The sequence below is a fragment of the Megalobrama amblycephala genome, linkage group LG8, assembly GCF_018812025.1.
Source record: "Megalobrama amblycephala isolate DHTTF-2021 linkage group LG8, ASM1881202v1, whole genome shotgun sequence".
Lineage (NCBI taxonomy): Eukaryota > Metazoa > Chordata > Actinopteri > Cypriniformes > Xenocyprididae > Megalobrama > Megalobrama amblycephala.
Window position 1 is genome coordinate 30,297,665 of NC_063051.1, and position 27,153 is coordinate 30,324,817.

General features: G+C 37.0%; 1 protein-coding gene across 1 annotated transcript in view; it reads left to right on the forward strand.

The window, feature by feature from the left end:
- Positions 1-466: 466 nt before the first annotated feature.
- Positions 467-27,153, forward strand: part of agap1 (ArfGAP with GTPase domain, ankyrin repeat and PH domain 1) — a 165,439-nt gene continuing 138,752 nt past the window's right edge. The window contains 2 exon segments of the mRNA XM_048200479.1: positions 467-2,407; positions 2,410-2,886. Of these exon segments, the coding sequence (XP_048056436.1) occupies positions 1,639-2,407; positions 2,410-2,886 (1,246 nt within the window). The 5' untranslated portion in view covers positions 467-1,638.

Consider the following 27,153-nt stretch of genomic DNA (forward strand, 5'->3'; position numbering starts at 1 on the left):
TGCTGGAGTATCTTCACAGAGGCAGGTGGAGCTCCATTGGTGAGTTAGGGGGAGGACAGGGGTGATGGTGAGAAAAGCTGTACAGAATGGATCCTAATGAGCTGCTTCTAATCCGCCTAAATCTCTGTAACGATTCCACAAATGTCAGGCCGGAGTTGAAGGCGAAAGGAAGACAGGGATTTCAGCGGCGAGATAAGAGGGGTAATCTTCCATATCCACACCTCCCTTCTCAGAGAGAGAGAGAGCGAGAGAGAGAGAGGTGGCCGGAGGGCAGATGAAAGCGCTGCTCCACCTCAAGTGTGTTCTTATGAAACGTGATGTGATTAGTCCATATATGCCACTCCATCACATCATACTCTGTGCATTTAGATAATTATATGGATGTTTTTAGTATATGGAAGTGCATTGAACCGTTTTAATAATAATTAACTAAATAAACCAAATAAATTATATATTGTATATAATGTTCCCACTTCCTTTCACACACAGTTTTTTTCCCTAGTGCCAAAGCATCAATAAAAGAAACTTTTGCTCACAGTATCCGTGAATATACACAGTTTAAATCGATAACACATGCACAAACAAACTAGTTTGTGGATTGTAGCACGCTTCTGCTCTCTGCTGAGAGCCCGGGTGGGTTTAAAGGTTTTGACGGACAGTGAAGTGGAAACCCCACCCCCGCGCGTCCGCTGGATAACGCGGTGTCCCGGACTGGATCATCCAGCTTCAAACTGATATTTAATGTTTTTCTTGACACGAATCGAAGCAAATTCACACGTTTGCATAGCAGTTACATTTAAATGTGTCTCTGCATAGCTTTACTGCTTTATAACACATGCGTACATTAATGCGTAAAACCTGTGCTTGATAATGCTCTCGGGCACCAATAATAAACATTATAGGTAATATTGGGAAAGATGAGCAGAAGATGCATAATGCTTGTATTTTATATTGATTTATTTCCCGTGTCACAAATAAATGATGCAAGTCGCATGTAACAGCACTAGTGTGGAACGCGTCTTGGAGTAATCCGTTCCGCGTTTTCCTTCGGCTCTAACTGGATGATTTGTGTGTATACGGCGCACACGGGGCTGATAGAGGAGAGAGACGGGCATGGATCCGTAGCTCTCGCGGCTTTCTGTCTCGTTTCCCGGGACTCTCGTTCTGCATACCGCGCAGCGCGAGCTTCGGGTCGTGCATGTTACATTTGAATGAGAGCAGGAACGCACAGCGGCGGGAAACAAAGGCGCATGCAAAGGGAGCAAGCTGGCTGCGCGGCGGGGGATGCACGGGCACAATAGGGAAGACCACACTCTTCTGCTTTAGGAGGACAGTGTTGCAATAACATTTCCCCCCAGACAGACGAGCCTCGCAGCGGGAAGCAGGAATTTGAAGCCGGACTTTACTTTTCTGTGAACATGATGACGGGACGTTTAGGGATCCTTTTTTGAAAGCGCGTCAGTCAGAAGAGCGCACCTGGCACCGCAAATGGATTTTGTGCACATCACAGCGATTTTATGAGACGCAACTTCTTCAACACCGAACTAAGATTATTGTTATGTGCTCTGGGAGTCATCAGCTGTGAGTGAAATCACACTAGAAACGTGAATTCATTTACTTGGATTTGGTTTCTGAAGAATGTACTTACTTGATTCTAATTATCCGGAAAGGATGGAGCGGGGCACGCCACAAAGAAAAACCGTGTATCGGATATCTTTGACATTAGTGAAGAAAGAAAATCTGCAGGATGGCGGAGGCTCGGCGCACCGGCGGCTGGAGAACCCGAAAGTGAGCGCGTACCGGCGGGAGGGCGCCTCTGAGGCTCCGCGGAGCTCCCCGCTGGAAGAGCTGATAGAAGTGGAGGAGGAGTCGGACGAATTTTCTACGCACTCGTACATGAGGAACTTCAGGACCTTTAGTACTGGACATCTTGAGTTGGGCAGGTTGAAAATTTCCAGGAGGGCGCAGCATTCACATAAAGACAGAGAATTCAATGAAACTTGCATCCTGCCAGAGAACGGACAGAAGAAGGTTGTTGAAAATGGGGCACCCGAGCACAAAAGGGCAGAAGATGCAGCTGAAAGTGACAGATTGAAGCGTGGAGAAATCTGCAGCACTCCTGCTGCTAATGGAAAAAACACAGATATTAAAAAGAAAACCCTCAAGACCTCCCGAAGCACTGAGGAACCGGTCAGTACGTGGTCAGATGAGACCTCTGAGGATGCCAAAGCTGGCAGAACGGCCAAGGAGAGCTGCATCTCCTCTTTGCTGGCTAAAGGCAACGGGAAGTCACCCAAGCCAGCACCTCAAACCCCTCCAGCGAAGAGGCACCCAAGCCTGCTGCGGCGAAGTTTCAGCTTTCGCCACTGGACGGGCGGAGAGTTGATCCGCATACGGGCGCTCTCCAAAAACACCACAGCAGCTCGGGCTGCATAGGCCAGGATGGAGAGGAGAGTCAGGCCCAAGCCGGCGTGGTCCTTCAAAACATGGCTTTCACCGAGTCGGAGTCCGCTGAGAAGCGAAACACTTTGGATGTGGGTGAGGTTCTGAGCAAAACCGACTCCGTGACGGAGCTGGGCCGCAGGGAGAGGATGAAGGGCAAGAATCGCACATTGGACAACAGTGACCTTCTCAAGCTGTCGGATAAATCTTTGGCGGACAAGGAGGGTTTTATTAGAGGGACGGGCTCCCGTTCCAGCGGGCAGGAGCGCAAACTTATTCGATTTTTCAGCGGTATCTTCTCAAAGCGAGATGGGACGTCTACGCCGCTTGGCAGCCCCAGTAATCGGGCTCTCCGGAAAAACGGCCTGCTGGGAACTCAGCGGAGATCTGAAATGGGCTACTCTCAGTCCAGCAGTGAGAGTGTTAATGGATGCACACTGGACGGTAATGGCTGTTTTTCTTCTCTCTGCTTCACATGTTATTAGGCAGGAGGATGCTCTGTTTGCTTTTGTGGAGGTAGGACAGGGGCTAGAGGGATGCATGTTTGTTTTGGACAGGAAGGTGATGTTTAGCTGCCACTTTGCAGGCCGCCTGTGTTTGTGTTTCATTATGCTGCATGCTTGCAGCTTACTCTGAGATCTCGCAGTGGTGAGTGTTTACATTCTTGAACCGTGAATGTAAAAACCCTCATTTAGTTCTTTATCCTGCTGGAAATGCACACTGTCGGAGTGACAGTTTCTCCCGCTTGTGATGGTCGGAGTTCATGTGAGTGGATTGCACTATTCACATTTACTACACCTTCTCTGTTGTTCTGAATCCATTATCTCTCTCTCTGTGTTACGGGTATCTGTGAAGGCCATCACCCCTCCTGTCACTAATATGGTAATGTAGAGCTGCTGGCTGATACTGTTTCATAGAGATTTGAATGAATTACCACACACCATCTACTGCCTGTGAGGAGCAGACCCTACTGAAAGACAGATTGCCAGTGTCTGTAGAACAGGCCTCTTGGTGAGGGGTTTTCAAACTTTTGATCTCTTAGCATCTTGATCCCCTTGTAAGGGACACCCTTCCTAAAATATAATGCAGCATGCAATTAACCTATAAATACTGATTTATACAGTTGTTAACAGTCATATTATAAAGATTTGTTTTTCCCCAAAATGAAATAATTGGCTCTAGCAAATAATTATTAAGGTCCTATGAAATTCATTTTATTTTTTTCCTCAAATTCCGTTTCATTTCTTCGTCCGAATTCACTTTTTTTCCATTTTAATTTTTCTGGATTGCATTTTTTTTTTTTTCCTATTTTATTTATTTTTTTTTTTTTTGGACTCTATTTGTGACCCTGGACCACAAAACCAGCCGTAAGGATCAATTTTTTGAAATTGAGATTTATACATCATCTAAAAACTGAATAAATAATCTTTCCATTGATGTATGGTTTGTTAAGATAGGATAATATTTGACCGAGACACAACTATGAAAATCTGTAATCTGAGGGTGCATTTTTTTTTTGTGATATTTACAGTAGGAAATTTACAAAATATCTTCATGGAACATGATCTTTTCTTAATATCTTAATGATTTTTGGCATAAAAGAAAAATAATAGATAATTTTGACCCATACAATGTAATGTTGGCTATTGCTACAAATATACCCATGTGACTTATGACTGGTTTTGTGGTCCAGGGTCACATTTTAATGGTTAAATTAAATTGTAGTAATCAAAAAGCATGTCTAATTAATTGAAATCATGAAACTACAACAATTTATTAAGTTTCACTTTTTTTTTTTTTAACCAAATTCTGTTTTCTGGATTCCATTTTAATGGTTTAATTAAATTTTTAATAATCAAAAAGAATGTCTAATTAATTGAATTCATAAAAACAACAAAATTTATTGAATAATAAAAAAAATCATTTCTATGAAATGTTTTTATTTTTTTTCAGAAATTCTGTATTGTGTGTTAATTTTTCCTGCAATCAAAAGAAGGCATAAAATATTAATTTAATTTATCTTTTAATCAAATGAAATTAAACAAACTTTTTGTCAAATAAAGTGCTTTATTGTTAAAAAATTGTTTAATCTTTAAAAAATTAAGTTTCAATAACAATTAATTATTATTATTATTATTATTATTATTATTATTATTATTAAGAGTGTTAGTATTATTATTACATTGAGATGTAGCTAAATTCTAGTATTTTTTTCAAGTTAAACCGAACTTTTATTTTGACCTTTTGAGTTTCTGTGCGTTTATGATATGACAGTAAAATGCTGATGAAGTGACTCTGGAGATGAAGTTCATGTGTTCATGTCCTAATATAGTGAGGCGACAGAGCCTGAAAACACCACAAGATTCTGTGTGTGTGTGTGTGTGTGTGTGTGAGTGAAATAAAACCGTGCATTTGCGCCATTAATTCACACAGAGACACAGAACATTCAGGATTCATATTTAAATATGCGATTTAATATTCAGACACTAGTCTATATTGCAATTTGATTTAAGTGTACTGACCTACTTTTGATTTATTCATCAAACATTTGAAAAATTCCGTGACATTCCACGTTATACAGAGAATTCCATTTTTATGACTGATTCCGCAATTCTGTGTTTTCTGCATCACGGAAATCATAGGGCCCTAAATATATGGTTATTTGTCTTTTTTTTTCTGACCACTATTAGTTAATTCTTTGAAATAATAATAATAATAATAATAATAATAATAATAATAAAACAGATTTTTCTTACTGTTAAAAACATGTCAGTAGAGTAAAATAATTATGATTATTCTCATGATTTTTAAGTAGTTTAAGTAATTATAAACAAATTTAATTCAAATCTTAAGAGTGTTACTTTGACAGCCACAAAAATCCTGCTATTTTTGGAAACCTGGTCAACTTGGTCATGCTGTCAGTTCCTGCAGAGATTAGTGAATGGACAATCTTAGACAGGATATTAAATTCCAAAAGAAAAAGGCTTATAAACAGTTCCTCTCTGTTTGTGAAGTATTTTAAAATAGGTAAGATGATGGTAATGCAGTTCTGAGTTAAATTAGAAATATATTTTTAAATGTGTCAGAGACGTAGCTCAGCGGAGGGAGTTATTTCAGGACCGTGTTAATGATCAGGTCAGCGCTAATGCCCGTGACACGGCCTGTAGTAAAAGCTTTAGTGTCTGGGGTGAGACAGCACCTTAGCTGATTATCCGTTTCCACATTCCTCAGATTCCTCAGAGGGATTCCTGACTCTTTTGAAGAAATACATTCTTGCCAGTTAGATAATGATCTTACATTAGAACAACAGTGTCATGTTTCCTTTTAAACGAGCCGCTTTACCTGGAACTGTTTAATGATGCAGCAATCTGTCCATCAGTTGCTGAATCTTTTGTTTTCCACATAATTGGAATGAGAGTTTTGGAATAACATAAGGAATGACATAATATTTCATTTTTGGGTATTTTTAAGGGCTTACCTGTGATGCATGTTCATTGAAGTGACGGTTTATTTTTTTTGATTGCATCAAAAAAATGCAATCGATTGATTGCATTTCTAGAATGGTTTTCATTTTTGCTTTCATAGCACAACTATGTGAGGCATTACAACACACACCTGCCTCCTTTGAGGTTTATTTTTAGCTCGTTTCATGACCCGGCCTGTATGGACGTAGCTCTGACGTTTCCTCGCCATGCAACCTTGGAGTCGGTAGTTCATTTCAGTTCAGTTAGCTTTACTGTGTTAGCTTGCCGTCAGATGGGGCATGACTTTCATTCATTTGGCTCTGGTGAGCAGGATGTGAGAAGGCACTGCAATGTCAGCGTTATATAGACCTGCAGGGCTTATTCCCAGATGGATCCTGCATATGGATCAGATGCCCTCAGACAACACTTAGCTTGAATGTGCAGCATTCAATCATTTGTAATAAGAGCAGAAATGTGTATTGATGAAGTTAAAGGGGCAGTTTTGGTTTTTATTTCAGACCTCAGTTCACAGAAGTCTTAGACTTTGGGTAGATATTCACTCAAAGATGCCTGCGACAGGATGTCATTGGTTATTGTTGCCGTTTTTGGGCTGTAGTTCAGAGACACAGAATAAGTTACTCACAACTGTGTTTATTTGTTTGGGATGTTAGATCTGTACTCTCCATCCCAGGCTGGTTACATCTGTGCTATGGATGTCTCGACCAAATATTTTGCACCCCAGATCCGAGTAATTGATTATTGAGTATCTGTCGATGCCAAGTCCTGTTCCGTTACTTGTATTTTCCTAGTGCTTGGTGCACACTTTAAGTACATTAAAGTTTAAAATGAATCCACTGTATACAGGGCTGTGCAGAGAGTTTCTCAGGGGCTCAAATGTGAAAAAGGGGCATCTATCATATATATATATATATATATATATATATATATATATATATATATATATATATATATATATATATATATATATATATATATATATATTAGAGATGCACCGATACTAAATTTCTCTGCTGATACCGATAGCCGATTATTCAGAATGATATCGGCTGATGCCAATACCGATTGATGTATAAAACTCAGTTGCACATAAGGTAGTTTTCATAAGCACTTGTTTTCATGGCAGATTTATTCAAACATATAATTAACAGTAAATGAGCTCCTCTCTAGTGTTTTTTATAACTAACTAAGGAACTGTGAACAGTAGAAAACATTCCTGAGGTAAATGTGACATTGTTCACAAGCTGTTTATTGACGTCTTTCAGCAGTTGAAACGCAGATTAAGTGATTACACAAGACATGATACATTCCACTAAGTTGTACTGTATCTTTCAACATTCCTTCTGATGTTCATGCATGTTTTTCGAGATGTAGCTTAAGAAATCTGTCACGTCATATTTAATAGTGTCAAAACACCATTTATTGTTTGAATTTCATGATAAAATGGACAGAATTTGAAAACTCAGACTTTGTTTCATATCAGAAGTAACAAAGCACAACGCTCTTTGTTATTATTGGATGGGAGGCGCTACAAATTATATTTGACGTAGCCAAAAATACAACAACAACGAAAAAAACCAGACATGGCAACCCTGGTAGGGCTCTATCACGGAATCGCGGAATCCATTCATAAAAACGGAATTTACTATATAACGCGGAATGTCACGGAATTTGTCAAATTTTTGATGAATGAATTAAAAGCAGGTCAGTACACTTAAATTAAATCTTGATATAGACTAGTGTCTGTGAATATTAAACCGCAAAAGACTATTTAAACATGATGAATCCTGCATGCCTGTGTGACTCTGAAATGAATGACGCGGAAGCGCAGTTTCATTTACCTCACACCGCCTCACACACAATCGCGCTGAAGCACGTGCGACGCTCGCGGTGTTTTCGTCCTCTGTCGCCTCACTATATGAACGCACGAATTCATCTCCAGAGCTGCTCTGAAAGTCACTTCATCAGCATTTAACCGCTTCGTTTGAGAAAACTACCGTCATAAACACAGAGAAACTCAAAGCTCTAGGCAAACCGTCAAAATAAAAGTTCGATTTAACTTGACAGAAACATATTACTGTTGTTAAGTATAATTTAGATAAATTAATTTAACAATAAATTATTAAAATATATTTTTAAACAAAACCCTCAGTGTTTCTTCCATGTTTTAATTTTAACAGTAAAGCTCTGCTGTACAGCACATTGTTTGACAAAAAAGTTTAATTTCATTATTAAAAGACAAAGTTAATGGTATGCGTTCATTTGATTGCCAGAAAAATTTAAATACATTCATAAAAATATATTTTTTAATTAATAAATATTGTTGTTTTTAAGAATTCAATTAATTAGACATGCTTTTTGATTATTAAAATGGAATTAAACCATTAAAATTCAATCCAGAAAACAGAATTTGGTAAAAATAAAATTTGAGGGGAAAGAATAAAACGTTTATCATAGGGCCCTAAAAATTTTTTTTTTTTTTTGTTAAACTTTTATTAAATTGTTGGTAAATTGGACAAGATTCATTATTTCAATTAATTAGACATGCTTTTTGATTACTAAAATTTAATTTAACCATTAAAATGGAGTCAAAAAATAAATAAAATGGAAAAAAAAATGAATTCAGAAAAAACGGAATTTGGGAAAAAATAAAACGGATTTCATAGGGCCCTACCCTGGCTTAAACTACGGGTGATTCATAAGATCAATCAAAAAGTGCTTGATTCAACACAAGAGATTTTTCTCACGAATATTTGCAGTCTAAACATGTTTGGAGTCTGAATAATAACAGCTTTTATCGGCTGATACCGATTGTTGGCCAATACATCAGTGCATCTCTCTAAATATAATAATATTTATAGTGCATTTTCAATGCATTTATTGCAAAGTTTAAAGTGGCAAAATAGACTCTGAATGGTCTCTGTATATATAAAAAATGTTTTTGCCACATTTGGTATCTTTGGGCATTTCAACAAAATCTAAAGCTTGATCTAATGCTTAATGAAAGCGGAAGTTGCATTACCCCATTTCATTGATGCTTCCATGTTGAAGTGGCTAGAGGAAGTAATGGACGGCAGTTTTTTGCATTTGAGTCATTGCTAGTGTTTTATTAGAACTCACTCTCAGTTTCCTCTGGAACAGTGATCACTAGGGTGTCCGTTTCAGTGTTTTGATCAGATATTCACTGTTGGTAGGGTGATTATTGTATATTGTGATATTGTATATTATGGGATGGCTGGAGGGTCTGAACTGTGACTATCTGCCCCACCCTCAACTTGAGCCATCCGTTGGTGTCAGGTATGGGTGAGTGGGTGGGGTTGTGTGTATGTGCGTGTGTGTGTGACCTACATCTACAGCCATGCAGAAGTAATGCCGGTTGCATGTGGAACTGTGACATGCTGGATGTGATAAGAGCATGGCTGGAGCTCATGGGACGAGTGTCTGAGAGTGGAATGGAAGCAGACTGTCTTATATACACTCACACATAGACAGAAGCTGGAACGTCGTTTTGCAGACAGTCATTGTGCATAGTGACACTGAGTCAGACACTGCTCTGGATTTTTTTTAAGGAGTGTTTAAATATTGTATGAAGATTTTTTCACACTTTTAAATTCTTGCAGGCCATTTAGACAGAAAGGGTTTTTGCATTTAAAAAGAAAACGCAAAGACAATTTGAGCTATTTTTGACTTGGCACTGCATTCTAACATCTCAGTGCTCATTCACAAGATGATGCAAAAGCATGAGCGCAAAAGTCAAAGAGGTCCATCTAGTGCGTTTTTACTTCTAAAAACAACAGAAAAGAGCATTCTGTGTGAACATCTCTTTATTCTGTTGATGTCTTAATGCCACCTTTTTCTACGTTGTGCATTCCCTCACACACAAGGAAGACTTTTGTGTAAGGGTGGGAGTCATAAGAAGTGATTCTGATTCCTTAATGGATCCATTAATGATTCTTTTATTTAGATCTTTTTATTTATTTATTTATGGGTCAATGATGTGATGGGTCATTTTTTTGTCCAAAGGCCTTAAAAATAATTAAAAAAAAAAACTTAAAGATATCAAAGATATGACATCCAAAGTATGTAAGGTAGTACAACTTGATCTCTTTTATTGAATCCAAAAGGTTTTAATTATCTTTTTGCTACATATAAACGATATTTTAAAGATTTTGAAGTGTCAAAAGGTCATTCGGTTTAACCGTCCAAAGGCCAATACAGCCATTTCATTTGTGATTAAAATATCTTAAAATGTAATAAATGTATATTTTTTTTATTCTGGCATGATTTTATAACATCATATATCAACATAGTGCAAAATAGTTTTAAAATTATGTGTAGAAGTCGTTGTTTTGTTATGAGAAAGAATGTCCGGAAAAATGAATTTCATTGATGTCATTCGGAGTAACCAATATAGAGGGACCATTTAGGATCAAGTCATGTGGTCAGTATCATGTGACATCATTCAGACACCTGGACCACATGGTCATGAAGCAAAGTAACTAACTTGCTTTTAACTATTTGAAAAATTCATGTTTTCACTCGATCATGTCCCAAAACATCAGGTCATTCGGTGCAACCGCTATAAAACATGGAAAATGTTGTAATATTTTAAAAACTTGTACAAAATATAAAATGTCTGATTGTCCTTTTGCTAGCTAGCTAGATATCAGCCTGTTAGCATTGTTTGAAAATATCGTCAGTCGGTAAAACCGAAATTTTGGTAAAACCGAATTACTTTTTTGGTGACACATTTTGTCCATCTTGTAAAAAATGGCAAAAACTGTGTTAATTGATTATATAAAAAAAAAATCCACATAATCTCATTATTAACGCTTAATAACACTTCAACTTTAATTATATCTCCATTACACTTTTAAAAACCTAATTTGTCAATGACCCTTATATAAAAAAGAAAATAAATGCAATTCGTTGTCGGCGCCGGTGGCCTCATGGGTAGCGCGCCGACATGTAGCGCTAATGCGCTTCGGGCGACCCGAGTTCGAGTCCCGGCTCGTGGTCCTTTCCCGATCCCGTCCCCCTCTCTCTCTCCCACTTCGCTTCCTGTCTGATCACTGTCCTATCATAATAAAGGCAAAAACGCCAAAAAAAAAATATTTAAAAAAATAAATGCAATTCGTATTTAATGCTCTCTGCAGTCATTCATGATTTTAACAGAGCAGATAAAACAAAATAAGAAATCATTTTAATACAGTTCTTGGAAAGTGTTTGCATTTAAAAGAATTGATTCAAAAGAGAACTTTGTTCGGGATCAGACTTTAATGTTTGCAATGTATGTTTTTGATTCCTCTTCACACCAACATGTTGTTTGGCATGAAAATCCAGTCTGGAAGAAGGTCAGTCAAACAGTGCTTGCTTGCTTTTGAACAGTCGTTCAGATTTCTGTTCATATGTGAACTACAGTGCAACTCTTTTTTTTTTTTTTTTTTTTTTTTTTCGCAGTGTGATGGAAAAGAGATTAGAACACCTATTTGTAAAATAAAAAAAAGTGCATTGACCCATTAGAAGAACATAAAGTCATAAATCATTTGGTACTGGCTCTTTTTTTCATGGGAAAATGAGAAAGACATAATGTGAAAGAAATGTAGCTGTGGATTTCAGCCAGAGATGGATTTTCGAGTCGTACTGTATCCATGCAGCTGTCATCACTGCAGTGTGCTGTAGAACATCCACTCCAGAACAAAGACACAGCAGGGACAGGCTAAATGTGGCTTTTGTTTCCCATGTGGCACAAGAAGAGGAAGTAAAGGAGAAGGATTGAGCAGAAGTAGTGAATTATTGTATGTGTGAGGGTCTGTGTTCTTAGAAGGTGGAGTGTTGACACATGATTTGGACAGGCTTATAGACACAGCAGAGAGCAACTAGGAAAAGCAGGAAGGGACTCGGTGCAGGCCAGACTCAAACCTGCATTACCCGCTTGAGCAACACTAGAAAGTTGCAGTAACATTGTGTCCTGACCAGACATGATGCTGTGACACATGATAAAAGTAGTGCTGTCAATCAATTAAAAATAAATTTTTGCATTTATAATATTTTTATATTGTAATAATTTCACAGTTACTCTCCAAATTAATGTAGAAACAACTTAAAGACAGTTTATTTTAAATATTTGCTTAATGGCATCTTTTTATGAATGAAGGCCAGTTTCACTGATACTAACACTGATACTGATGAAGCTATGAAACTGATTTCATTTCTGAAAAAAAAAAACACATTAATTTTAGACATTCATCATTACAGTATAACTAAAAGCTATCAATTTCAACATTTATTAGACTTTAAAAAAAGCTACTTTTTAAAACAATCTTCACATAAACCCATTATAATAACTGTCATATTTATAAATATACAGAAATTGAATAAAGTTATCAAACACTTTACAGTCTTCACTGCATAAATTATAAATGAAATATAGATTAATCCTTATTAAAGTTCTCTTTGTTCTTTGATGAACATTAATGACAGACATCATCACAGCGACTGGTTTATTAGGCTGCTGTCACTTTAAGAGCTGCCGCTGCCGAACATGACGTGAATCTCATTTTCTCACAACTCTTTAAGTTCATTTAAGATGTTATTTAACTCATTTACGACTGCTCTTATGAGGATACTCCACAAAACGGGCATTTTGGCATAATTCTGTGTGTAATTGTTGCGATTAATCAACAAGCAATGGGATTCTGTCTTTGCAATGTTGCGGTTGGTCCAACAACATGCAAAATATGACCATGATAATCTCATATACTGATTATGTACTTTATTTAATGTTAAAAAATGAAGTGTGAGTTTAAATATTTTGCGTCACCTTTATAGCCATACTGAAAGTATAATAGATAATTCACCTCAGATCTTGAAAACAGATGAAAGGAAACAAGAACAGGATTGTTTCAGTCACTCCCTATGTTAGAATGGTGTAATTTTTTATGAACTTACTCCATGTTGTTGTGAGTGTGCTTGCAAAGAGATCCCACACGCTCATCTGATTGGCTGTGATTTTTGATTGATTTTGTCACATCTCGTAGTCGTGTCACATCTACTGTGGGCAGACAAATTTCTTGTCGCTGGAATCTTATCGCATCACGTCTGGTTAGGACACGGTGCAAGTGTGTGTACATTTTTTGCAGTAGTCCTTTGTGGCTACTCCTGGCTCCGTACCACTGCGGAAACACTGCTGTGTAAAAATAACGAGCCCTAACCGAGCGAACAGTGATGGGGGGTGGAGTGGACCGCGTCTGAAACTCAGATGCGCTCATCCTGCAGTCAGTGTTTTGTAGGTCAGTCTCTGCCTGCATTCGTGATGTTAGTTGGAGTAGCCGTTGTTATGCACCAAATCCTTTGAAAGTTTAATGAAGAAGTTTAATGCATCTTACCTTTGCAGTTCAGATTCTCCATATTTGATGGTGGTCACGGAAATGTAGAGCAAGGTTTACAAAATGAGTGTGTGTGTGGTGTTTGTGACAGAGGGAGAAAGACTGTTATAGCTGTAGGCAGTAATACTGACCTGACCAGTGGAGCATGGACAATACACACATACTCTCACACACACACATGTGCCTTCACTAACTATATGGTATTTTCTCTGATGAGGGATGACGAGAACACAAAAATAGATATCTGCAGCATGCATTTTTTTTTTTTTTTTTTTTTTTTTTTACAAAGAATATTCCCATCTTTTTTTGTTTTTTCCCCATCTCAAACAAGTTTACATTGCGTAAGGTTTGTAATTTGGCTGCATGCAATGCAAATAGTGCAGAATAATAATAACTAAGGGTGTGACGAGATATCGTGCCATAAGATCTCGCAATATAAAAATGTTATATTGCTTATGTTATATTGATAAATCCTGTCGAGTGAAATTAAGGTAAATTAGGAATATGCCACCGCTACATTTACATCACATTATAGTGCCCACTGCAGCACTGCCTCCACTGTCTTTTGCTTTTTTAATAGAAATAAAAACCATTTAACTCAGTTGTATAATGGTTACTTCAGTTTAAACTATTGTAAACATCTGCTCTGCTCATCCAGCATGAGCTGCAGAGTCGCACACAGTCAGCAGGAATCAGTTCACTGATCACGTTACGAGAGTAAGGCGAGATGACTGATGAGACCATGGCGGAGGATTTGTTGCGCAACAGAACCTAAGCGTCTGATAAATGTCTTATCTTATAGAATGGATGCTCAGCTCTGCCGCTCCATATACATAGATTACGTGCGATTTGTGAATTAGAAAGTGAAAGTAAAACGCGAGCTCCCTTATGTGCGCAAATGAGGCTACATACAACAGCCTGTCCCAATATCAAACCCATCTTAGGCTATGTAGTTGTAACCACCTCTTAGCTCTGCTCTCTGTTTGCACTTTGAATATTGAGTGAATAATGAATATTGAGTTATTTATACTGTTTTTATTTTTATGTTCAGTTTATGGAAAGGAGTTCAATTAAGAGGTCACAGACAGCCTCAATCAGAAGTTCTCTGAAGTTATCAGAAGCTGGTATTAAGAGACTGTGAAATCATACAGGAGAGAAGCCAAGTCAGTTGGGTTTGTGGCAAAACCTTTTACAGTGCTTGTAAATTATTGTTTTTCAATAATGAAATTTTAAAATTGTGATTTTACAGGCCTGAAAAAGTCATGGGAATTAATTAGTGGTTGACCGATATGTATTTTTTGATGGCTGGAGCCTATATATTGGAGAGCAAGGTGGGTGATTTAAAACTGATATAGTCCTATATATCACATTATTTCTATTACTATCTGTGATGTACAGTTATATTTATTTTGCATAATAGTTACAAAAATAATTTAGACATGGTAGATAAATCAGTAAAATCTTCTTGATTCTGTAAGCCTATTACGGTATTCTCAAAGAAAGAAGTTGCTAAAAATATGAGTAAAAAGGAAGTAAACACTGTAGTCAACAGTGCACTCAGTAAACTGGTGAGTTTGTGTGCCGAAGTTTGTCAGGTTTATGGTGTTAAATATTTATTAGAGATTCAAAAAACTTGCTTACAAAAGTGTATTTACTTTGTCGGCAGTATATGAAAAAATTATTTGAGCATTTGCATTTCAATTATTAGACAGTTGAACTGTTAAACTTAAATTTAACAATTATAACTTAAACAATTAATGTTGAATAATGTTAAAATGGTGTAATTTTTTATGAATTTAGTTATGGTTCTTATTTTATGTTGTGTGCTTTTAAAGAGGTCCCACCCACACGCTCTTCTGATTGGCTGTGATTTTTTTTTTTTTTTTTTTTATTGATTTTTGTCACATCTGTGTTGTCTGGTGTGGGCAGAAAAATGGCTATTTTTTTAAATTATTTGCATATTTATTTCTAATGTATTAAATATGAATTAAAATGAATATAAATTATATATGTTATATATAATCGGACACACTGCTCTCTAAGATATCGGCATCGGCCATCAAAAAATCAATATCGGTCGACCACTAAATATTGGTATATACTGGCCTTGAATAGAATGAATAAATCAAAGTCACAGAAGAATCATGGGATTTTTAGTGTTAATATTAGAGGTTAGTAATAAAGAAAAGATCTGATTCGTTTGCTTTTGGATCACACTACACTAGTATGTCTCTCTCTCTCTCTCTGTCGTTTAGGTTAATTAAGTGTCTAGTATATGGATCAGCAGGGTCTTTATGAATCACAAATGCATCCCATTCTGAGGTTCATTACCCTTAGACACCACAGCACGATCCCATTAAACACATGCTGTGTCTGAATACACACCTGCTTGTGTGTGAAGGAAGAGCAGCAACCTGACAGCTTTATGACTACTAGTGTTTGGAAGCAGATTACATGTCGTCTTCTCTCTGAGTGTTGATACTCTTTTAGACTCTGATCTGATCCAAGCTGGTATTAAGGTCAGTGTGTGTGTGTGTGTTTGTGTCTGAGAGAGAGGATAAATTAGAGCTGTGCCACATGCTCAGAGGGAACCAGATGCTAAACAGCGGGAGGGAGTTTTTTCTTCTGTTTGTAGACTGTTGTCGTGATCATTAGCTAGACTTTTACATCGGGTTGTGTGTGTGAGAGAGCATCAGTAGCTTTTATTAGATGTGGTTAGACAGCTGTGTGCGTACAGATGAATGTGATCATGTTGATCACAGAGGTCACTTCCTAACTGGATGAATCAGGCAGATGTAATATCCTTGTCTCTCACCTGACCTCACGACACTTTAGTTCAGGGTTAGCACTCTTCTTAAGATCGGGAAGTCATTCAGAGGGCCAGATGGTGTCCCAGAGCAGAATGAGGGGAAGGTAAATGGTATGCGTCATGTTTTTTTTGGTCGATACTATAAAAAGAGTGCTGCAAAACAAGTCTTTCAGACTTTGTCATGGTATTTACATCACAAACTGTGTGCACGATAACAAATGACACACTTCTAGCAACTTGTCCAATACTAAATAAATGGCAGTAAAAAGGTTTACCAATCAACAGAGGACAATTAAAGGGGTGGTTGATTATGATTTAATTTTTTTTTATCTTTAGTTAGTGTGTAATGTTGCTGTTTGAGCATAAATAACATCTAACACCGGGTTAGTGACATCACATACCCCAAAATTTACATAAACTCCGCCCCCGAGAACACACAACAAAGGGGGCGGGGCCATGTTGGGCTGCTTTAGAGAAGAGGAAGAGTTGTTGTAGTAGAGTGTTGTTGACATGCCGTCATTTTACGCCGGACTGCTTCACAAACGAGGGTCAATTCAACACAAAAGATGAACATGACGGCACATGCTAGTGGATGAGTTGAATCAACTCCACAGCAACTACATCAATTTATCCACTAACCATTCAGAAACGTCTAAAAGTTGTAACTTCTTCCTGAGTCTCTCCATCAGTGTCGACTCCGGTTTGAACAATGTAAGGCTGAACACCGTTACTGACAATCCTCATTTTGGCTGCGTGAGATTCTCCAGCTTTGTTGTTGTTGAGCTGTTAAAGCTCCGCCCTCTTCTGGAAAGCGGAGCTCATTTGCATTTAAAGGGACACACACAAAAACGGCATGTTTTTGCTCGCACCCAAATAGGGGCAAATTTGACAAGCTATAATAAATGATCTGTGGGGTATTTTGAGCTGAAACTTCACAGACACATTCTGGAGACACCAGAGACTGATATTACATCTTGTGAAAAGGGGCATAATAGAAAAAAAAATAACTATATAATTATGTATATTAATAAAATTGTAATATTAATGTATATTAATACAAGTATTGATAATGATTATTGTTTTATAATGATCATTTTGTTATTATTAGGGCAAATAGAAGAAACGTATTGCTTATTGAACACTTAAAAATCTATTATTGTTGGACAAAGCGATATCGGATGAAAAAAAATGGACTAATGTTAAATTGCTATAGAAATGTAGGATGCAGTCCATTTAATTTGTGTGTTAAACTGCAAGACTTGACCTGTAGTAAGAAAATGTCCCTCACATACAGGCTTTTTCAGTTGCTGTTTTGCATAGGAAGTGCTGTGCTGCCCACTGCTTTACTCTGGGATTTGAATGAGTTTTTGCCCATCTGTCTGTCTGCTTGTGTGGGTGTTGTGAGGGGTCGCAGTGGAAAACTCTTGTTTAGTTTTTTGTTATGTCTTTTTCATGGTTGTTTGCTTGTTCACTGTCCTATCTGTGGATGAAATGGAAAATAAAGGAAGAAAGGGATGGAGCGGTGAGATTTTGCCTGGGAATGTGAAACTGGAGGTGGGGGAAGCCCGTCTGGGTGTGCCAGCTGAGATTTGGTCGCCCAAGAGTTTGGAAAGTAGATGTAGTGGTGAGGATAGAGAGAAAGACAGCTGTTCACATCTTGTTCTCAGCAGCAGAATCTATGTTTATGGTAGCATTCCTGCAGCTTAACTGATCATCGAGCGTTTCGCTTTCAAAACTAAGATTATGGGTTTCCCCAAAAAACACAGACACAAAAAAATGAATACCTAAATGTCTACCAAATGCACTTTTGTTGAGTGTCTGCCAAATGCATAAATATTGAGGACCATATATAAAAATAAAGAAATTATGTGAATGATAAATATTAGGGCTGCCCTCTAATAGTCGACTAACTCAAGAAGAAGAGGCTTAGTCGATCAAAAAAAATATTAGTTGGTTAATCACAGAAAACAAAACCTTTACAGGAAGTGGCAAAATCACACAGTCTGTGACGGACAGATTAACTGCAGGAAATCCAAACATTCGCCTATCATTTATCATTTATCAACCTCAAATATGGATTATCACTTGAAACATTTAAGTAGTAGCAACTTTACAAGTCCGCTTGCTCTACTAGATAAATGTACGCCATTATTAAGTGTTTGTGTGCAGACTTACTGCATGACATGGAGGCGCCGGTGCGATCACTTGCATTTAACTTAAAATACTCTACTTTTTGGTCACACAGATAAGAGTAATCCAACATTCGAAACTCTAAATGGTTTGCTTTTATATCTGCAAACTCACAATAACAACGAAATAATGAAACACACAGGATGAGCTTTCTGCCGTCTTGGTCTCTGTGAACTTGAGCGTGTCACAAAAATGAACCAAAACTCAGGGTATATTTGCCTCACAGACATGAGAAATATATCTACGGAAAGCTTGAAATGTCTACTTTTAAATGATCTGATTCAAACTCTAAAACAAATATTCTCAGATTATGTAATCCTTATGAAACGTGCATATAGGCACATCCACTATTGCGGAGATGACGAGTCCGCCTCCTCGACTTCATCTTTGCATCCGGAAACACACAAAACACTAGTTTATCAATAAATTAATAAAATGTTCAGACAGTTTTCTTGTGTTTTTTTTCACGCCACATTCATAGTCATTACGTTTGCTGGTGCGCTGATGCAAGCTTTATGTGCGTTTGAGCGCTGATTAGGTTATATATATTATATATAAATGATTAAAGGCTCATTATTATGATTTATATGGTTTATTAACACAAACGCACGATTAGTCGACTAATCGCTTAATGGAACGACTACTAGTCGACTAGAAAAATCTTTAGTCGAAGGGCAGCCCTAATGAATATATAATATTCTGAATAAAGAAATCATCCAATGCAGAAAATTTATTTAAAATGTATTTTATTTTATTTTATTTTTTTTAATTTTTTTTATTTTTTTTATTTTTTTTATTTTATTTTATTTTATTTTATTTTATTTTATTTTATTTTATTTTATTTTATTTTATTTTATTTTATTTTATTTTATTTTATTTTATTTTATTTTATTTTATTTTATTTTATTTTATTTTATTTTATTTTATTTTATTTTTTTATTTTATTTAACAAAGTTGTTTATTTTTTATTTATCTATCCAACATGATAATGAGGTGGTTAGTACTTTTGGTTGATCAATCCTAATAATATCTAGGTAACTACAGTAGAAACCAGTTATTTTGTAGTTTGTAATGGTCAGTGTTGATAATTTCATAGAAAGTGGAATGTTCTTTCAGTTATGACCAAATAAGTTGATATTTTTGGCCTTTTATTATATAGAAAGTAAAGAGTGTATAATTTTATTTAGTCACTGCATTATTGTGCACAAGCACTAACTGCATAGCTTTCAGGCTCTGTCTCTTTTCTGATCTCACCATCATGGCACCTCGATGAGTTTTGTGTCTGTCACCTCTGCAGTGAAGGACAGCTGTGGTCTGCCACCTCTCATGCTCATGCTCTGCCAGGGCACTTCTGCCAAGGAATCTGGCCACATCTGCATGTTTTCCCAGTGTGAGTTGCAGCTGCACAGAATAGATAGCGACCATCCAAGCATTTCTGTGGCTTACATTCAGAAGTGAGATCAGGAGGAGGATCATCTTGCGTGGCATCAAGAATTCATGGCTCTGTGTGTGGAGAGCAGTTGGCGCATCTTTGCTTTGCTGCAGGTGTCACCTGTTCAGGTAGTCGATGCGCATGATAATCGAAGGAGAGGACAAGAGACAGTTGGCTTGAAAATACTCACCATGTTAATGCAAATTCTTGAGCTTAGTGCCGTTTTCTCTTTATCTCCATGTCTCTGTCGATGAAATCCGTTTTATTTTTTCCCAAATTCCGTTTTCTTTTTCAAATTCTTTTACCTTTTTACCTTTTCAGGATTTTTTTTTCCTTTTTAATTTTTTGGATTTTATTTTCATTGGTTAAATTCAATTTTAGTAATCAAATGGTATATCTAATTAATTGAAATCATGAAACTTGTACAATTTAACAACAATTTATTAAAAGTTTAACAAAAATGACAATTTCTTTTTAGGGCACAATAAAAATATATATTTTATATTTTTCCCAAATTCTGTTTGTTTTTTTTTCAAATTCAGTTGTTTTTTTTTTTGTTTTTTGTTTTTTTTTCACATTTTGACTTTTCTGGATTCTGATTAATTTTTTTGGATTCAATTTTAATGGTTAAATTAAATTTCAGTAATCAAAACAAATGTATAATTAATTGAAATCATGCAACTTGTACAATTTAACAATTTATTAAAAGTTAAACAAAAATTACATTTTTTAGGGCCCTGTGGAATAAGTTTTAATTTTCTTTCTCAAAATCAGAATTTTTACCAAATTCTGTCTTTTCTGGATTCCATTTTAATGGTTTAATTAAATTTTAATAAACAAAAAGCATATTTAATTAATTGAATTCATAAAAACTACAACATTTATTATAATTTTTTTAATTTAATTTCTATGATATTTTTCAGAAATTCTGTGTGCATTTTAATTTTTCTGGCTATCAAATGAAGGCATGAACATAAGTTTAATTTATCTTTTAATCATATGATATTAAACAAACTTTTCTGTCAAAGTGCTGCACAACAGAGCTTTACAGTTAAAATTAAAACATGGAAGACAAATTGTGATTATTGTGTGTGTGAAATGAAACTGCGCGTCTGCGCCATTCATTCACACAGAGACACAGAACATGCAGGATTCATATTTCATAAGAATATTCATAAGAGACATTTGTTTTGGAATTCAAGCTACACTGGAGAAAAAAAATCAATTTTATTACTCATCAATCAGACTACACTGTATTTGTTTTGCATGCAGCCTGCAGCCTTTTTTGTGCTTGTATCTGGGTAGATGTTGCTCTCTTCATGTGTTTTTGCTCACCTTCTGAAGAGGTCACATCCTCTTTTAAGCTGCAGTCAGGTTATTGCTGCTTGTACAGGTGAGTGTTATATGTGTAAATTCTCCCTCGTCTGTCATCATGTCCCTTCTAATCCTGCCAATGAGCTCATTTTTTACACATTCCATCCCAAAGCGCCACTGGCTTTCCACTGAGCCAAGCATTTCTGCCACCATCCATCCATCCATCCTGTAACTCAGTTTTCTCATTCTCTTGGCCCCTTTCTTCCTGTCCTTGGCTGGTGTATCTATCTGCAAGCTTCCCATGTTTAGTTCTGGGTCTGTGCCTGGTAGATTATGGTCACATTGACACTGATTGGCCACTAGCAGATGTCTTGATGTCTGCCTGCTCACAATCAGCGGTCACAATGGCCCTACTGTACCAGGAGCATTTCCAGTGGATGACTTTTAGAGTGCCTTTATGACTCTCATGAATGATTCACTTGCTTTTTCAGAAGCATCTTTGCAGTGTTTCTTTTGAGAACATGGTCTGCATGAAGAGCTTTCTGTAGTGTCCTGGTACAGATGTCTTCATTGACCCTTTGAGTCTTAAAGGATTAGTTCACTTCAGAATTACAATTTCCTTAATTCACTGGGGTTCAACGGGTTGAAGGTCCAAATGTCAGTTTCAGTGCAGCTTCAAAGAGCTCTACATGATCCCAGACGAGGAATAAGAGTCTTAATCTAGAGAAACCATTGGACATTTTCTAAAAAAATAAAATAATATAGTATATAATTTTTAACCACAAATGCTCATCTTGCACTGCTCTGCGATGCACCATGCATTACATAATCACGTTGGAAAGGTCACATGTGATGTTGGCAGAAGTACCATGGTATGGCAAAAAACTCCTTTCCAACATGATTATGTAATGCATGGCGCATTGCAGAGCTAGAGTTAGTTCATTTTTCAACCCAGGTTGGGAATCACTTGGAATTGAGTTTTTTTTCTTAATGCACAGGGAATACTTCAGTTGAATCAAATTAAATTTAAATAATCACATTATATCTAAATAATTATGGCTGTTATCTATAACGTCAATTAAACATCAAGTACAAAAGGAGCTATAAATAATTTGCAAGATATCATAACATAAATGCTCAGTTAAAATTATTTTGATTTTTTTTTTTTTTTTTTTTTTTTCTGGTTACCATCACAGTTGATTGATATAATCGCTGCTTTGGGAGTGTTTGATGCATTTTTAATAACAAATGACTTGTGTACAAGTTAGTTTAGCATGCCCTTTTTTCCCATTGTAAATCATGTGAAAAATGTGCTGAAGTTCATATGATTGTGACTCTGTGTTATTGCAAGCAGGGCCAAGTCGATTCTGATCATTTTTCAAGTTTCTTAAACATTCTGAAACTTTTCTGGTACCGACAGCATGTTTTTCAGAATGTGTTTGCGATCTGCTTCCAACTCCATGTTTTCAAATGCTTATTGTGATTGCCATTGGATCTCATCCGTGCACCTCTGCTTCTGTATGTTTTGTGCAAGGACTCTCGACTGTAGGAACTCAGTGTACACCCACTCTTAGGTACACATTAAACAAGATTTGCCTCTGAGACAACAAATACAGATATCTGACAGCCACTTGAGCTCTCTGCAGATGTACTAAACCCATGCTAAATTATAATTAGACAGGCCTAGAATTGGGGATGCACCGATCTGAAAATTTTGGCAGATCCGATAACCGATAATTCTTTATATTTTAAGCCGATAACCGATATATTTGTCAATAAATAGAAATTTTTATATAATTTTTGAGAGTCTGATTACAAAAACAAAAGTCTCCCCATTAAAAGCCATGTCCCAAGCACACAATTATAATGTTTTCATTATAATATTACAGTGTGTAGCCTATATGACAGACTTACGTTGTACTTTATTTTCCTTTTTGAAGTGATTTCAATCATATTTCAAGCAATTCATAACCATCATGGCGAACAGTGCGCATCTGAAGTGTCTCAGCTGAAGGAAATAATTTTTACATAATTTTGAAGCAAAAACTCTAGTTTACAACCTCCAATACCCAAAAGTCTTGTGAACACAGATTTACTATACTTTTTTTGGCCTTATTTCAGTGACTTAAGTTTTTTGTTTTTTCAATAACCACGCATAAATGTTATTCCTTCAAAAACACAAACATGTACGTACATGTTCCTCACATATTATTGTAGCCTAGTTTGTGCTGAATACAGTGTAATGACACTTTTGTCATTTATATGTTTATGAACAAATGAAAAAAGCAAAGTCAAAACTTCTCCAAGCCCCAAATCAGCCTCAGACTCCAGAGGGTTAAAAACAACCCAAGTTGGGTTGAAAATGGACAGTTTTATTTAAACCAACTATTGTTTAAAAATTACTATATGGCTGGCTTAAAATGAACCCAAAATAGCTGGGAAATTAAAAACCAGATGCAATTAGAGGCACCAATAATAGTTAAAAGGTGAACATTTATTAATAAGCAATTTAATAAATGTTTATTGTTTAATAATTATTCATTGAACATTAATAAATGTTCATTTCCAACATACTTTGGGTTAATTTTAATTAAGCAATACAGTAATTTTTAAACAATAGTTGAGTTAAATAAAACTATCCAGCATGTTGGGCAAACATTTAACCCTACCGCTGGGTTAAAACAACCCAATTTCTGGGTTTGTCCATTTTTAACCCAACTTGGGTTGTTTTTAACCCAGCATTTTTTAGAGTGTAACATATATCAGCTGATACCGATTCGGTGGCCGATATATCATGCACGCCTACCTAGAACAAGTTATCAGATTTAAAGCATAGGAATGAACTACAGGATCATCTTCACCCCCAGATTTGAAATATCATTTAATGGTCATATTAGATAACTAGTTTGTCATTTTTGTGACATTTTTGCCCCAACCTCTGATTCGTTTTTGACTTCGGTGCTAAACAAGACTTGCAGGAGCAACCAATGTAAGTGTTGCCGAGATTTTAGATACAGCTGGCTGGTTGTTACCCTGGTCGCCCTCCGTGAGCTGTCAATCAACAGCTTGAGCAAAACCACATTCGCCACAATTGATAGCAAACAGCTGGCGAACGCAAACACTCAGTGTGACTGATTGATGAGGATGAATTTATAAACATTTAGAAACATGATTTTGCTCAGCATTAGAAGAAAAAAAAAAACGTCCCGGATAATGACGGGACCCGATAACAGAATTGTGGGGGATGGGGTTATTCTGGGGGGTGTTCCAGTGCAGTTTCAATGACCCGTGACCATTTCCTCTCTGGTTGGGGCGGTTCCAATAAACTGAAGCCTCCCTTCTCTCCTCCGGCTGCTGCGGAGTCACTCTTGAGGCTGGTGTTATCCACTGTTTGTTTGGCTTTTGTTTAGCTGACAATAGGCCGGATCAACGGCTGCAGGCAGCTAACTGATGAAAGATATTCATGGAGATAAGTCTCGCTTTCGGGAGACACTGTGGAACGAGAAGTCAGCTGGAGCTATGGCGTGTGCCGCATGTGTTGTGGGCGGGGCTTTTAAGCAAACATGAATATTCATAATGTTTTCTTCCACCATTTGTTGTTGTAGTGGAGTTTTGTCATTTATCAACACATTTTCAACTGAAATTGTTTAAAATATATATTTTTAGCTTTCACGATCCATAGAAAGAACTAAGTGCCTGTTCACAGGATATTGCGAGGGGTTTCCCCAAATTGTTCTGATGTTTATCTTGGAGTCTGTATGTAAAAGAACCAGTCAGACAAGTTACAGAGAACTGAAAACATCCTCCCTCTGAACAGGATTTTGAGTCTTGACTGTGAATACGGTCTCATTGGGATGATGAAGTTGGCCTTAATTGCTGTGATTGAAACTAATTTTTGGGCTCTTTGTTCGAAGAGCGTTGGTGGTGACACTATTTGATGTGGGGGAAGCGTGAAGAAGGGAGTTGCTTATTTGCATATGGTCGAGGGTGTTTATTATTCACATATTCAAGTAAAATAGCATTTTCACTTGTGTATAAACAACAGTGATCTCTTGTAACCCTTCTGCTGAGAGCACAATGAGAAATGCATAGCAGCCTGCAGGGTTTGAGGGGGAGAGGGGGATGAATGAATGAGTGGTTATGGGTTTGATGCCATTTATGAGAAGAGAGGGTAGAAGCCAGTGACTATTTGTCATCGTCAGTCTCTCATTAACCTACCATCAGACACACACACTCCTCCCCCCACTGCCGCACACTGCTTAGGCCCTCAGGATATGGGGCCCGACCCTCATCCACACAATGCAAGTGTGTGTGTGTACACATCTCATTATGTATGCAGCGTGCAGTAAAATTGATAATGTTTCCCGGCACACAGAGCAATTAAAGTTTTGTATAATTATTTCATTAATTTGTGAGTCAAGGTTTGGCCTGAGACCTCAGCAGGGGTCTGCCATCACTTAACCTGCCGTTGGGGTGCTTTCTGTCTCGCTTTACCTTTTCTCTCTTTCTCGTTCTTATATTCATCCCGTTCTCTTTTTCTGCATTCTGTAATTAAAGGGCACCTATTATGCCCCTTTTTACAAGATGTAATATTGGTCTTGGGTGTCCCCAGAATGTATTTGTGAAGTTTCAGCACAAAATACCCCACAGTTAATTTATTATAACCATTTGAAAATGTCATTTTTGGGGCCTGTTTTAAAAAGAGCTGTTTTGGTGTGTACCACCTTAAATATAAATGAGCTGCATATCCCCGCCCTGCCTTTGGATGAGGGCGTAACTTGCATACCTATGGCAATAAACAGTCGGTAGAAGCAGAATGGCTGAGAGTGAGAGACCCGCTGTTTTGAATGGCATTCAGCCGTACATGCTTGAACCGGAATCAGACCCAGATGTTGAAGAGACTCCGGCAGAAGAAACACAATTGAGAATGGAGCCGGACGTCTCTGAATGGTTATTTGATACATTTATGTACTTATAGAGTTTTAATCGCGTCCCCTTTGCAATTATGGATGTGCACACACACACACACACACACTGTGATAACGTTCGCGCAATTTTTTGAAACTACAAACACAAATACTGTGATAACGTTTGCCAAGTAAACATACACAGTTTTTAATACAATATCTTTAAAAAATATATATATACGTGTGGATACACACTATACAAACAAGGTTTAAATTATATACACAGACATTCTACGACGACGACAACAACTTGAATTGAATTGGCTGACATCGACTGAAATGACTATTTGCTCAAAAACATTAAATACACTTACTTCTTCTGGAGGTGACGTTGGATCGCGAACAGTAGGCAACGATCCACACTTGAGGATTAACTTTGAAGCAAGACCTGCTTTGAATTGACCCTCGTTCTCAAAACAGTCAAAAAATGATTCGCGCAAACATAAACGTATTTTGGAATTTTGAGTGGCGCCTTTCCTTCGTAAATAAAATCCATCCACTGTGTTTTCAGTGGCTCTGATGTCGGAAGTAAGTGAAAACTACTATGTTCATTATTACATCCCACAACAGAACACTTATGTTTCTTAGGAGACATTACCGGCTGTCGTTGAAACAATGGAGGATGGTTGACAGATCACCGAGGGCGGGGTCTATGCCAAAACCAGATTGTCAATCAAACCACGTGGGTGGGGCTTAGCGCAATTCTACGTCACAGTGAGAGCAATCTTAGAACAGGGCGTTCTGAGACAGTGCTTATGAATTATTGAGATTGTAAAAAAAACACTGGGTGGATTTTTCTCATTCTAGGGTGGTTTTGCTCACACACTGCCAACACACATTTATGGTCAAACACCATGTAAAAGTGAATTTTGCATAATAGGTGCCCTTTAAACATTCTTTTTTTTTATTCCTGCATCTAAATATGTACTGTATGTATGAGTATACATATGACTGTGTACTTCCTTACTATATGGTACGTAAAAAGCAGTTTGTCATATGAATATTTTGACAGATTTTTTTTTTCATATCTATCTTTTTTATTAATTTATTCAAAAATATATTAAAATGCAGGGTGCATATAATATGGCAGGGTAATGCAACTGCCCTGATAGCATAATGATGAATAAAA